The 14,265-nt window shown below is 36.8% G+C and overlaps 2 protein-coding genes across 16 annotated transcripts; both read left to right on the forward strand.

Moving 5' to 3' along the window:
- The first annotated feature begins 3,204 nt into the window (after positions 1-3,204).
- Positions 3,205-11,032, forward strand: LOC111304539 (uncharacterized). 15 transcript variants are annotated; one of them, XR_016331673.1, is made up of 13 exons: positions 3,205-3,768; positions 4,119-4,735; positions 4,829-4,918; positions 5,026-5,265; positions 5,423-5,644; positions 5,725-6,019; positions 6,105-6,421; positions 6,515-6,624; positions 6,718-6,821; positions 6,952-7,031; positions 7,115-7,238; positions 10,803-10,921; positions 11,013-11,032. XR_016331673.1 is itself a non-coding variant. In XM_089751000.1 (12 exons), the coding sequence occupies exons 1-11, from the start codon at positions 3,480-3,482 to the stop codon at positions 7,235-7,237; spliced, it is 2,433 nt and encodes an 810-aa protein (XP_089607126.1). In that variant the 5' UTR covers positions 3,205-3,479; the 3' UTR covers position 7,238; positions 10,803-10,921. The 15 variants fall into 15 exon arrangements, 14 of the variants coding, with proteins under 14 accessions (XP_089607126.1, XP_089607118.1, XP_089607119.1 ...); XM_089751000.1 differs by lacking the exon at positions 11,013-11,032 and having other exon boundaries at positions 4,170-4,735; positions 7,118-7,238; XM_089750992.1 differs by lacking the exons at positions 10,803-10,921; positions 11,013-11,032 and adding an exon at positions 9,678-10,356.
- A 161-nt stretch (positions 11,033-11,193) lies between these two features.
- On the forward strand, positions 11,194-14,055 carry LOC111304540 (uncharacterized). Its single transcript, XM_022901155.2, has 5 exons — positions 11,194-11,565; positions 12,028-12,126; positions 12,518-12,562; positions 13,204-13,341; positions 13,560-14,055. Exons 1-5 carry the CDS (start codon positions 11,194-11,196, stop codon positions 13,890-13,892), a joined length of 987 nt encoding a protein of 328 aa, XP_022756890.1. The 3' UTR covers positions 13,893-14,055.
- Positions 14,056-14,265: the final 210 nt, after the last annotated feature.

Genomic DNA, 14,265 nt, shown 5'->3' on the forward strand with positions numbered 1-14,265 from the left:
AGATTTCATATGTATCACTACTTAGAGTACTTTGAATCTCATCATCAAGTAAAAATTTTATTTTCTTACAATTTTTATTAATTTTGTATTACTATTAAGTTTATTTTTTATTTTTTATTTTTAAAGTTTGTTTTAAAAATTAACAAAATTATAAAAAATTTTAACTACATATTTCATCATTTAATCTAACAAATATAAATATTTTAATATGCACAAATATTAATAAAATAATATATAAAAAATAAAAAAAATTTTGAATTTTTTTTTTAGTTTAACCAGATCAGTCAACGGTCCGGTCAACGTCAGTCCAAGCAGTTTAATGGTTCGATACAGTTTGGTTGGTTTGGTAGTTCAACAGTTTAGATCGGTTTGAATTGGTTCATTGGCGGTTCGTCTGGACTCGTTCAAGGCTAGTTGAAGCAGGTCGTTAGGTCTGGTTACGCGGATCCTGGGTCACATCTGAGTCCACGCGTGGATCTTTATTAGCCTAAAACGACGTTGTTTTGGGTTTTAGTGTTCTATATAAAGCCAAAATTTTTTTTTTCCATTTCAAACTTTTGAGCCAAAATTTTTTTTTTTCAGAGCTTCAATAGAACTCCAAATGCTCTGTCGGCTTTCAATCACGGGCGCCCATGCCAGCCACCACTTCGACCGTCGTTGATGGTCAAAAAACATAAAAAAACCTCTTAAACGTTTGCCTTAACGTGATCTTTTCAGATCCATACTCATTTTCGTAGGTAACAGCCCCGATTGGCGTAGATCAGGGCTTAAAGTTTCTGTCCTCTTTTTTTTATTTTCGCCCTTTTTTTATAAACTAAAACTGATACATTTTTTTTGTGCAAGTACCTCTTAGCCTTAGGTTCCTCGTTGAATCGGTGAGGACTGTGTTTTTGTTTTATTTTTTTTTAGTGTTTGCGTGATTTTTTTTGGGAGTGTGTGTATTTTTTTGTTGTGTTTGAAAGGTGTTTGGTGTGAGAGGGATATGGGGGGGCATGACTGAGTGCATAGTGGAGGTACGAGGCCTGGTCTCGGGCGCGAATGAGAGTTTGGGTGCTTCTGTGCACGAGTCAAGGCAAAAATGAGATTGGTGTTTTTTTTAAAGTCAAACCCAGAGGCTCCAAGGGATCCGGGGTTTTGTAAACATGTGGGATTGACAGGGGCATGGGGATTTTGGCATGGAATGGGGTGTTAACAGTGGTGGTTCAGGGGTGATAGGGCTAAACGGAGAGGCGACAGTAGTGAACAGGGGACGGATAGGGAGGTGGCAGTGGTGCCATGCCGTGCATAGCACCCACTGCCATCAGCCACTTTTATTTTTTTTTATATTTTTTGTTTTTTTCTTTCTATTTTTTGTATTTTTGTTTAATTAAAAAATAAAATAAAAGGCAAGCTGGGCCTAAATAACAAAATGGGCTTCGAGCCCAATCGAATTGAAATAGGCCTGATGCCCACTTGAATTGAAATCGGGTCTCGACCAGAGAACCCGAGAGCTTTTAATTAAAATTTGAACAAATTTGGTATCTAAATTATATGTAAAAGAGATTCCACTAAATTTGATGTTTTGAAATGATAAAAAATGAATACTTTAAAGTATCATATTTTATCAAAGATGGCTCGAGATATACTTGTTATTCCTATCACTATGGTGGTTTTAGAGGCTACCTTTAGTGTCAGAGGTAAAGTTATTGGTACTTATCGTGCTTTTTTAGCTCATGATACAGTGTAAGCATTACTTTATGGAAGAGATTGGTGTCAAAATCTTCATGGTGTGAAGAAAAAGAACAAAGTGAGTTTTTTTTTTTTTATTATTTTGTTATTGGGTGACTATAATTGCTTTAATCTAATTTTTAACTATTATTTTTTTTTACTTTATCTACATAGAAAGACAAGAACTCAATTGAGATTGCACCCAAAATCTTTTAAAGTGAGGATAGCTAATATCTTCTATACATGTATGAAATATTATTACTAAATACCTTTAATTTTTCATAACATTACTAAAAAAAAATAGGTGGTAGCTAGTCTAGATTGAACTTTTTGCGTTATAGTTTATGAACCATAGGTTAACTAATGATAGAAACTTATGTTAAGGCAATTGACAAGACATTGTCTATATTTTTTTTGCTTTGATTATAAGACAATTGACAATATACAATCCATGTTTATGCTAATTTTAAAAATTTAAAGTTACTGATCATTTTAATAATATCACAATTCTTTTTTATATGGGTGCTTATACTATTATTCTTATTGTTAATTACAATTTGTTTGTTTTGTAATTATTCCTTTGTGTAGGTTTGTTGGAAAACAATATGAACCTAATATTCATTTGAAGACATATGTGAAAGCAACATATATATTATTATTGGTTTGTTGTAACTTATTTGTAGACTTATTTGCTTGGATATTTAATTTCTTTCAATTAGGACTTTAATTTTTAAGTTTTATCATGTCTTTTATTTGTGTGTTGTATTTGTATCATTTAATGAGACTTTTATTTGCTTGAATTTGGTTGTTGTATAAGTTTTTATTATTATTATTGTTGTTGTTGTTGCTATTATTATTGTTATTATCTTGAAAATACAATATTTATTAGGTTTAATAAAAAATAATTGTAAAAAATCTCAAACTTGAGTTCGAACATAAATAATTAGACTTTTATTAAGTATAAGAATTGAGCTTATTAGTTAAGCGAGCTTGAATAACTTGATTTCGATCATGAATTTAGCTCGAGTTAAAAAACTAAAATTTGATCGAATTTAAATCGAGTATCGAATCACGAATTAAGAGTCAAACTTAAGCTTCTCGCTATATCATCTTAATTTGACTCAATTATATCCATAACCACTGTTATATTCGAATTAAAACACATATTCCCTTTAATAATTTTAATTACATTATTATAATAACTAATGTCTAACTGTATTGCCTTTCTAATTTTATCCCCTATCAGTTTACAGCGACAAATCAACTTTAGATCCTATTCTCAACTGACCGACCTCAACCATACAAAAATAATCACCTGTTTACTCACCGCACTTTTCCTACGTCACATACATTCGTCCACGTGTCCAAAATATTACGAAAAAGTCCTTCGACCAATAGAAACCCTTAATTCCACTTACACCTATACCTCCCCCCGGATACCAAACAAACGCGCAGATCAACCTCGTATAAATATTCTCGTTTGAGCCCCAAAAATACATCTCCCTTTTTGGAGGTTTTCTTTTTCTTCTTTATTATATTCTCTGTCCTCTCGAATTTCTTTCTCCTACTTAGGTTTAGGGTTTTGACTACAATTTAGATATTTTCTAATTTAGTTAACTTTTCTTTAAGTTAGGATCTTTAATTTGGATTTTGTTTCGACCAATCTAGGGTTTTTATCAATTTGGGGGTTTTGAATCGTTTCTCCATCGAGAGTTTCGATTAGGGTTTTTTTTATAATCAAATTGTGATATTTCAATCGTTGTCGATAAACAATGCCTCCTAGAATAGCGAAGAGAGGGGCTGCGTCAGCAGGCCCAAAGAGGACGCCGAGGTTCACTAGAGGGTCATCCAAATCCCAGAATCCACAATCGGAGCCCGCAGAGGAGGCTTCTTTTCCGGTTGTGGTAGTGAGGGAGGAGGAAGAAGAGAAGGTCGTGCTGGACGGTAAGTTTGGTAAGAAGGCAATTGGGGAGCAACAAGCGGTGATCGAGGAGAAAAGGGTTGTCATGGAGGAAAACGACGGATTAAATTTGAATTCCAATGGGTCGGTTGTGACGAAGAGTAAGTCTTTTGTTTGCCTTTTTTTTTTTTTTATCTGATTTGGTTTCAATCCGATGGGATTGGGGCACCTGCAATTTTGAAATTTACATGGCGTTCCTCTGTTTTTATATGCGTGTCTTTATTGTACCAAAATTTGTGGCTTTTATTGGTAGTTTTGTTGGTTCTTTCTGGAATTTAGCATATTATAATTTTCTGCTTTGTGTTGGATCTTATGTGATATTTAGTAACATCAAGTTATCGTTGATTCTCCTTCCTGAGGATTTACGAAGTTTATAGTTATTATCTTTATGAGGATTTGGACTGTTTAGCGATCTTTGTTTTTACTAGAATTTAGTATCAATTGTTTTAAGGTGATTGTTTCTTGATTGGCCTGGATTACTCTACCCTCTTATTCATCGCAGAGGAGAATGAGTTGAAGGAGTCTATTGAGGAGTATGAAAAAGATGAGCGGTTAGAATTGGATGATAATGAACCTGAATATGAACCTGAAGAATATGGTGGGGTGGATTATGATGAGAAGGAGATGGATCCAGATGAGGTGGGTGATGAAGTAGAGGAAGAGCTTGATGAGGAGCAGGATGGTGAGGAGGAAGAGGGTGATCTGTCAGATGATGAAGATGTTCATGAAGTAGAAGTAGAAGGTGATGATGATGATGATGATGATGATGATGAGCATGCTGCGGAGGAAGTGGAGCATGCAGATTTGGATGATGCAGCAGAGCATGAGGAGCGACATGAAGTTGTTCAAGAGAGACGCAAGCGTAAAGAGTTTGAAGTGTTTGTTGGGGGTTTAGACAAGGATGCTACTGAGGATGATATTAGGAAAGTCTTCAGCCAAGTTGGTGAAGTTGTTGAAGTCAGGCTGATGATGAATTCTCAAACAAAGAAGAACAAGGGGTTTGCATTCTTGCGCTTTGCAATGGTAGAACAAGCAAAACGAGCATTTACAGAACTTAAGAATCCTGTGGTAATTATTGTATCTTCAATAATCATTTTTGGAATCTCAAAATGGATTGACTTCACAACTTAAATCATTTTGTTTTAATGACTCTAATTCTAGATTAATGGGAAACAGTGTGGTGTTACCCCAAGTCAAGACAGTGACACTCTTTTTCTGGGTAATATATGTAGGACGTGGACAAAGGAAGCAGTAAGTACATTGGCTCATTTAACGTCACTAACAAGTGTGAGTCATCTTTTTAACTAGTTATCAGCAGATAATATGTGCCTGATGTTTGTCCCTGACTGTTATTCCAGTTGAAAGAGAAATTGAAACATTATGGAGTTGACAATGTTGAGGACTTAACATTGGTAGAAGATAGCAACAATGAGGGAATGAATCGAGGTTTTGGATTCTTGGAATTCGCATCTCGTTCAGATGCAATGGATGCTTTTAGACGTCTTCAACGGAGAGATGTTTTATTTGGGGTTGATAGGCCTGCGAAGGTTTCTTTTGCAGATTCCTTCATTGACCCAGGTGATGAAATCATGGCGCAGGTAATTTGATAAAACAGTTTTCTTTTTTTCTTTAAGTGGTATCAACTAGCAAGAGTGCTTATATTTTTCACATTCAATGGTGTTAAAGCGTTAGGCTTGTTAAAAAGATTAATGTCTTTTATTAGAAGAGTTTGATGATTTTATCTTCTAAGTTCAGGTTAGGACGATATTTATTGATTGCTTACCTCCTTCGTGGGATGAGGATCGTGTTGGGGAGCTATTGAAGAAATATGGGGAGATTGAAAAGATTGAACTTGCCCGGAATATGCCATCTGCTGACAGGAAGGATTATGGTTTTGTTACATTTGATACTCATGATGCTGCAGTCACATGTGCTAAGAGCATTAACAATACTGAGTTGGGTGAAGGTGACATCAAGGTTAGTCAAAGTTCTTGGTGTACTATGGTGTTTACATGAGTTACCTATCACCTTGTTTAATGGTTGCTCTTTTATTTTAGGCTAAAGTCAGAGCCAGGTTGTCAAGACCGCATCAGAGAGGCAGAGGTAAGTACATTGGCCGTGATGGTTTCAGGTCTGGGCACGGATCTGGACGAGTTGTTAGGGGTTCATGGGGTCGTCCTGCTCCACATGGCTTCCCCCCTCGTGGAATAAGAGGAACCAGTAGTCGTGCCCCTCCACCTAGTCTAAAGAGGCCTGTTGGGTTAAGAGATAGACGTCCTATTATGTCTGCACCAGTTAGAGGCAGGCCTTTGGCTCCTCCCCCTTCTAGATCCTATGACAGAAGAGCACCGGGTATGCCTCAATTCTGTGTCATGCCTACCTATATTCTTGAATTGGCTGTCTAGAATAGAAAATTCCAACTTCTTTTTTTTTATAGTTGCACCATACCCGAAGAGTAGTTTGAAGAGGGAATATAGTCGGCGTGATGAGCTTCCTCCTCCAAGGAGCAGAGCTGTTGTAGATTATGGTTCTAGGGTTGTCCCCGATAGACGGCCATCATATAGAGAGGAGTATTCTTCTCACACTTCTGGCTACTATGATTTGCCTAGAGGCACATCTCGTACTGCAGCACGAAGACCTTATGTGGATGATGCATATGCACAAAGGTTTGAAAGACCTCCTCCTAGTTCCCATGAGGGGCGTGGCCGTGATTATGACGCTATGTCTGGCTCAAAAAGGCCATATTTGGCGATGGTTGGTCTTATTTTTCCTTCAAGTAATTCTGTGTTAGCATATGGTTTAACAATTTCCTAGCTGTTTATACTGTGTACTTGCTTGTTGAATCAGGATGATGTCCCTCCGAGATATGCTGATGCAGCTGTCAGGCATTCAAGGGCTCGACTAGACTATGAACTTGCTTGTGGTGCTCCTCCATATGTGGATGCATATGGTGATAGGTTTGTTATTTATCTTTTGCAAATATAAGCAGTTGTCTTGTGTTTATTCTCTTTATTCAGGAGCTGTAGTTATCTCCTGTCTTATTTTGATAGGCTTGGGAGATCCAGTCTAGGATATGGTGGCAGCAGGAGTTCTATGTCCAGTCAGGATTCACATGGGGTATATGGCAGTCGTCAGGGTATGAGCTATGGTGGAGGTGTGTCATAAGTTGCTGCTGACTTGTTAAAGAAGAAAAAAAAGGGGGGGGGGGGCTGCGGGGTGGGCGGTTATGTTTTTTTTTATGTTTTCCGGTTTAATGATTTACTCCAATTTGGCATGGTTTTCAGGTTCTTTCAGCGGCAGTGATGTTGGAGGAATGTACTCATCCTCTGGTTATGGTGGTGATTACATGCCTAGGGGATCTGATGTATGCCCTTTGCCTTCGTTTCTATTGTTTAAAATTTTACAAATATTCTTTCTTATATCGATATTCTGTTTCTGCTTCTATAGCAGGTTGGTGGTAGCTCTTATTCATCCATGTACTCAAGTCGTGGTATGGGTGGCAGCAGTTACATGGGTGGTGGTGGTGGCGGTGGCGGTGGCGGTGGTGGAGGTTCCAGGTCATACTACTGATGTAAGTCAAATTGTTTTTTATCCCATTCCTTTTCATGTTGTGCTCTTGGAAGTGCAATAATATTTAGCATTAGGGTATTTTTAATGGAGGTTTGGGCTCACTGAAGAAGTTGGTTTATATGTTCTTCTGAGAGGTGTATTGGCAAGGAGATAGCCATATTGTCACAAGTGAATTTGTCTATGGAACAGATTTCAATGACAAGGATGCTGCTGTAGGATGTGGACCATTTGAAGCTTTTGGCCATGGTATTGTATAGAAGCATGCCAAGTAGCTATAGCCTTCATACATTGTAGAAAAAGGTTTTGAGGCTACCGTTTTATGTGAAAGAGGTGGTGTGCTGGTTCAAGCTGTTTTCTAGTTTCACAAACTGGTTATTTGTGGGTATTCAAGTTTATGCTGTAAGGAAACACTTATCTCATTTAGAGATGAAAACAGCAAGTGCTTAGAATGTGCTGTGTATGAACAAAATTGTTTATTTCTGTATTTAAGAACTCCTCCCAATGGATGATTTGGAAGCATTTATCACATATTTTAATGGGCTGAGTATTAAAGGAGAGATTAAGGTTTAATTTATTTTTGGTTATGGATTTTGGATATTTTGCCATACTGAACTCATCAGGTAAGTGTTGATTAAGATAGAAACAAGGTATTAACATCTTTTCTTCAGCGTGATAAGCATGAAGAGTTCAAATGGGTACCTAACTGAAGGCTATAGGAAATCACAGGAGAACATTCTTGCATAAGCATATTGCATTTTGTGAAGGTGCTGCTTGTGAAGCCATATACAAGCCTGGAGGAAATTAATGGGCATGCTTAACCTTGTCTCATAAAGCTTGTAGACAATAGACACATACTTTTAACTTCTGGTTTTGCTTTGTTTTTCTTTGGGAATTCCTGACTAAGATGCAATCGGAAGGTGGTCTTAACGAAGGAGAGGACATGGTATCTCTAATACCTAATGTGTTTGATTTTTAGTCTGTCGCATTTTTAGTGTTCTTGGTTGATATCTTTAGAATATTTCTTGTGTTTAATTGCTGGTTTTCTGGTTATGGGTTGGCCTGGTGGAGTATGCTAGGAAAAGATTTGAACTTTGGTTATGACCAGCAGGAAAATAATAGTGTCTGACTGAAGGACCACTTCCATATGTTTCAACACTTGCTATTTCTTTCCTGCCAGGTCATTGTTTGATTAAGCAACTCCTTATGAAGCTGTTCTCCTACTTAAGTTGTTATATGGATCTCAGGGAATTTTTTAGTTTTTTATGATGAATACCTCATTACATCAGGGAATTTTTTAGTTTTTTATGATGAATACCTCATTACATCATCAAATACTTCATAGTAGTTTTGGGAAGTTGTTGGTGGATGAAACCCTTGTAATTTACTTTGGTTGAACGGGGAGTTTCTTGAGTTGGATATTTATTTGTTGTTTCTTAAGTTTGATTACTTTGTGGGAAAGCAGTCATAGCTTTACAAATTGGGTTTAGCAGAGCAAGGATTTTGGAAAAGTTGAATCTTAATGGCTCAGAAATCACCAAAGTTGTGGGTATGTTGTTGATTTAGTGATTTTTGAATTAATACAACTTACTGGACCACTCTTTTTAAGATGGAGTAACAATGTAGACAAATTAATTGACTTTTACTAACTACACTTGAGATAAACTGAACAAGTGATTTCCCTCTCCCTAAGTATTTTAACATATAAGTTGACTAGTTACAAGTATGCTTCACAGATGTGTAAGAGAATGGGTCTATGCGAGACAACTTATCTCATTTAGCGTAGTGTCTACAGGAACTCGGTGCCTTTCAGTGGATTTGTTCTTTTATGGTTTATTCTCGACTCGAAGTGAATATTTGAAATTCTTGTAGAATTTCATTGTTACCTGGTGGTTAGTGTAGGATAAAAATTCTAAGTTTGGAGGCAATCGATTGTCTGGGTCTCCCATTGCTAATAGGGTTTTCACAATTAAAATCTTGATTGTTGTTTTCTTTTACATTTTGCTTAAGCTGGTGATGGAAGGAACGAGCTTGTGTAGCTTTTTACTTATGCTTCATGAGTTTGTTGGAAATAATCCGAGGTTTTCTATCATGGGGGGGAATAGCAGTGTATGCTTAACGTGTTTTGTACTTTGTGGTCTACAATGTTGTTTTATCTCAACAGGTTATACTAGCAGGACAGGTACTCGTTTAACGGCATGATGTTTTTCATAAATGCTTTGACGCAATGTTGGTGCTAGTTTTTGTAGTTTATTTATTGGTGTAATTTGGCTCTGTAAACAATTTGCGCCAAGTTTGTTCTTGTAATAAAAAGCTAATTGTGATTCTCAATTTGTCCTTTTTGCATGTATGGTTCTGCGCCTGCTTTTCTTTGTTTTCTTTCTCTTAAAACTTTTTTTGAGTAGGCAAATTCTCCAATTTATTTGCTTGTATCTGTTTTTAGTTGGTCTACTAGATGTCAGGTCAAACCTGAAGAGAAAGTTGTTGCTTTCACGAAATCAGGTCAGAAAGTTGTTTCTGAGTTTTGAGCGTCCAACTCTTTTGAGCACTCGGACTGGCCTTTAAAGGACATATTAGAGATCTTTCTCGATCAATCCCTTTGCCCCTCATTCTTCGAGAATCAGAAAGATCCTTTTCAAGTTTGAATTTGTTCATTTGGAATCTGGGTTCTTCTACTTCATTTTTATTTACTTATTTTTTTTTTATTCTTTTTTTCCCCCTCTTTTTTTCTTTTTTTTTTTTATTATTCCCTTCCATCATTCCTTAAGTCCCATAGGTTTGATCCTATAGAATCTGACCCATTTTCTCATTGAGCGAGGGGTACGAAATAAATCAGATTGATTTTTCGATCAAAAGCACTATACTTTGTTGGAACCGGACAGCATACATCCATGACACATGTAGGTACAAGGGAAGCTGAACGTCGTTTTTCATGAATGCAACATTCAAGATTGTTTGGACATGGAGTACCAGTAAAATTTCTGTGGTTCTTTGTTCACAAAGCCAAATGCACAACTCGAATTTTTTCCTTCGAAGGTGTTCTTTTCTTTTTCATAAAGAAAAAATCCACGACTCTTTTCTTCGAGATCACGAAATGAACAGCTTTTTGTTTCTTTTCATTATCTCCATCGACTTACAATTGGTGCAAGGGCAGCAATATCTTTTTTTTTTTTTTTTTTGAGTGAAATAAGCATACCAGTAATTTGAAGTTTGCTCAGCAGTGCAGCCTTTAGTAGAACTAATCCATTGTCATTTATTGCTTGCTAGATTCCAAAATAATGGTAAATTGGCTTTGCTATTAAGAATACCAGTGAAATCAGCAGCCAATAGCAAACATTCGCATTATAGATGATTGATTGCCAAGAAGTCTAATGTTATACTACTTCAAGTTTACGTCAATGCAAAACACTTTCTTTCCTTTTTTTTTTTTGGTACAAGTTGAAACATCAGATTGTTTCAAAAAAAAAAAAAAGTTGAAAGATAAGCTTAAAGCCTTAAACCGAGGCGCACGCCCATTCTCTCTTTATGCTCCGCAATTTACCATCTCATTTCGATTTTATGGTTGCAGTGAATTCATGGGACTGGGATTATCTACATCACATCATCATTATCGTTGACGTCATCAATTAAACGTTAAATCGATGGACTTCAGATCAGACCTTGTGTTGGTTATTTGGATCCATTGTTGTACTGTACTACTTTGCTTATATTTCATGTCTGTTCCAGACTCGAAACAAACGTTAAACGTGTCAAGTAATTAATCATTCTATTCGTACAGCTGATGCTCCATGATTCCTCCACCATGACAAACTGTGCGAAGTCGGGTAATCAAAGAGAATCAGAAAACAAGAAACAGAGTCCTCTGTTTTCAATCACGCTGGAAATCCCCGATTAACTAGACGGAGGCGATAAGTTGGTGAATCGATTTCTGGGCTTGTTAACTCGGTACCCAAACTCAAATGGGTCGTAGGCAAGCTGACTCAGAGTTCGGTCGTTTTACTTCTTTGGTCCTTTTCTTGATAGCCGCAGTCTCCTGTTGCATGGCCTATCTTAGCTTCTCCGTTGCCTTTAAAGGCAGTGGCGATACAATTTCTATTGCTTCAAGTGAGCGTTTGAGGAGCTATGAAGAAGAAAATGGATGTTGCAGAGGAATTGAGCATTTAGAGCTGTGGGGTGATGCGGTGAAATGGGGATCGGACTTCAAAGTAAATTCTTCACAGGAATGTTGTAAGGCTTGCAAGGAGATGTGTAAGGATGACGATGGGCCTTGTTTGTGTGACTCTTGGGTGTTTTGTGGCAATAGAGAGGCTTGTGGGTCTAGATTTGGCGAGGTAAACTAACCTGATCTTGGCCTTTGTTTGTTCAATTCTAATTTTGGATTTAGTAATTTGGTATTTTTCCTTAATTGCATGCAATGTTGGTTGGAATTTTGAAGCGTAGACTCAATTCTAAGTCTTTCAGATAGTACTGCGAAGATCGAACAAGGAGAGTGAAAAAAGGGAAAATAAGATGGAACTAGATAAATACTACTAAATGAACATTTCTGTTTCAACGCAGTTAACACGAATTGCTTATGGGGTGATATCCTACTGATATTGGTGAGAATTCCTTTTAATTTGGTTGCTGAGGATATAAAATTTGGAACTAAAATCTGAAGTTAATTCATAGCATGCTATATTCATGTTTTCCTCTTTGGTTTTAGTCATTAAAAAGGTGGATCTTATTTTTTTTCTTTCCATGGCCATGTTCTGCATCATAAAATTTGCTAAGATTTGTCCTCTTCTTGCATGCAGTGTTGGCTGAAGAAACAAAAGGATACCTTGGATCCTGATCGGCGAGACTCAGGTGATAAAGTTATATGGACATCCGGCCTAATCTTTGGTAAAGGGGAGGTATAATATTTGCTGATAAAAAATTTTTCTTATTGAAGCTCTGAGCTTTGGGCTTACTCAAAAGTTATAACATGTTAAACTTTTTAGGTGTTGGGAGGTAACAATCCTTTGTAACCCTAGCAAGCGTATACAAGTTATTAGGGATTTATGGCCATTTTAGTAAAAGGATATCAAAAGTTAGTAGAAAAACTTAGCTATTATATACAATGTGTATTTCCTTATAGCAATATTTTAGCCTTAAGAAACACAGAATTATAGTTGCCTTTGTTAGTGTGATTTTCTTTCTAATTTCTATGCTGAAATATCCATTTTGTTCTTATAATCTTTATGATGTTAAAATATATGCAAATCTAGTTCATACTTCTAATATGCTTTGCCGTTTTCTTTGTAGGGTATTGTCAAGTTGAAAACAGAATATGGGGTTGTTCATGTTAAAGTAAGTTCATAATTTCAAATAGTATAATTGTGTGCAGCATATTAGCTCATTTTTTTCTGTTTTTCTTCTCCATTTAAGCACCACTTGAATTGTTGGTCCCATGCAATCTTCTTATCTGTTTTCCTTTATATGGGGGCAGGTTGCACACCTTGACCCCAACCCATGTCTGTCTGCTGTCACCTCAAGTTGAGGTGCAATGGGTGGATGTAGGTTTGTCTGCTTGTTTGGAAGTCAGTTGATGTTAGATGCCTAATTGCTTTCGTTTAAGTTCATGAAGTTCAACTCTTTAAATCATATCTAATATGGTCCAGACTTGGGGGTTTCTGCACTAAGTGTGTGCTTGTGTAGCTTGGGAGAGGTTGGTCCAAAATATAACTACCATTTCTGTCTTTGCAGTGAGAAGATTTTTAGCGTCTATTTTACATGAACTGTGACATACATATTGGTGGTGTTACCTGTGTTTTTTGAAGTTTTCTTCTTGCCGTTCCTGCCGCACTTCATTTCTTTTGTCTTATTCCAAACTAAATGGCATAAGTCTTGTGTTTCTTGGTTTATCACTTTTATTTTTATTCTACATGTTCAACTCAGTATTCTTATGCACAATTCCTAGTCTCATATTTGTTGTGATCCATGGTTTCCAGCTTTTGCCTGATTGTGCTCCATATTCTGTTGCCTACATTCTCGAGCTGTTGGCACTACGGCATTCTGTGGGTTGCCAATTCTATCGTGCTGAAAGCAGGGGGAACTCTTGGGATCCTCAAGGAAACCACATTGAACATGTAAGCCTTTCCTCTGATTTTACCACGATGTGCTTGTCAATTTACTCAACAGTTCTTCACGTTCTTTATATTGTCACATCTATTATTTATCATATCTCTTGGTCCCGTCCTCTTTCCATGCATTTCAAACCATCCAGTCCTTGAGAATCCATGCATGAGTTGTTTTTCAACATTTTCAAGTTCTAAACTTAAGAGACTTGCGCACATGAGCTGTGTAGGCTCCATTCGGCCCCCCATTTGCACTAATTCAAGGAACACTGGAAGCCCATGAGGCAACATTTAAGGATATTCCACTAGAGGTTGGCCCCACTGTAAGAAGAGGATCGATTGCTTGGGTTGGCTCCGGTCCAGAGTTCTTTATCAGTCTAGCAAACCATAATGAGTGGAGAAAAGCATACACGGTGTTTGCTTCTGTTCTACCTGAAGATATGGAAATTGTGGAGAAAATTGCGCAGCTTCCAACAATTACAGACGTGTGGAGCAATGTTAAAGTATCTGTCTTGGAAAGACCTGTTCCTTTACGGTTCTTAAGAATGAAGAAAAGTCCTTGAGATCTGATGCTGAATATATTCATCGGATCAAATTGCAGCACTGTAGTGCAGGGATATTTTTCATCTCCTACTTCCAGTTTCTGATGTATATTGATTTACAAACTCAGTTACTTGGATCAATTTAGTTCCAAGTTTGATTTAATAATATATATATATATATATATATATATATATATCCACCAAGATTTTGTAGACAGAGATTCAGTTACAAAATAAAAATTATTTGAACCCAAATGGAGCTTAAATAAGCATAAATCATATAGTTCTTGCTATGGAAGAAAGAATGGTTTGCCTTGTCTTTGTGTCACTCTGTTGGATAAGAACGTTAATCTAAAGAATATTTACCCTCATAAGTCATAAGGCTAGCAATAGC

Source organism: Durio zibethinus, chromosome 21 (genome assembly GCF_047325235.1).
Source record: "Durio zibethinus cultivar Kanyao isolate XHJ-2024 chromosome 21, ASM4732523v1, whole genome shotgun sequence".
Classification (NCBI taxonomy): Eukaryota; Viridiplantae; Streptophyta; class Magnoliopsida; order Malvales; family Malvaceae; genus Durio; species Durio zibethinus.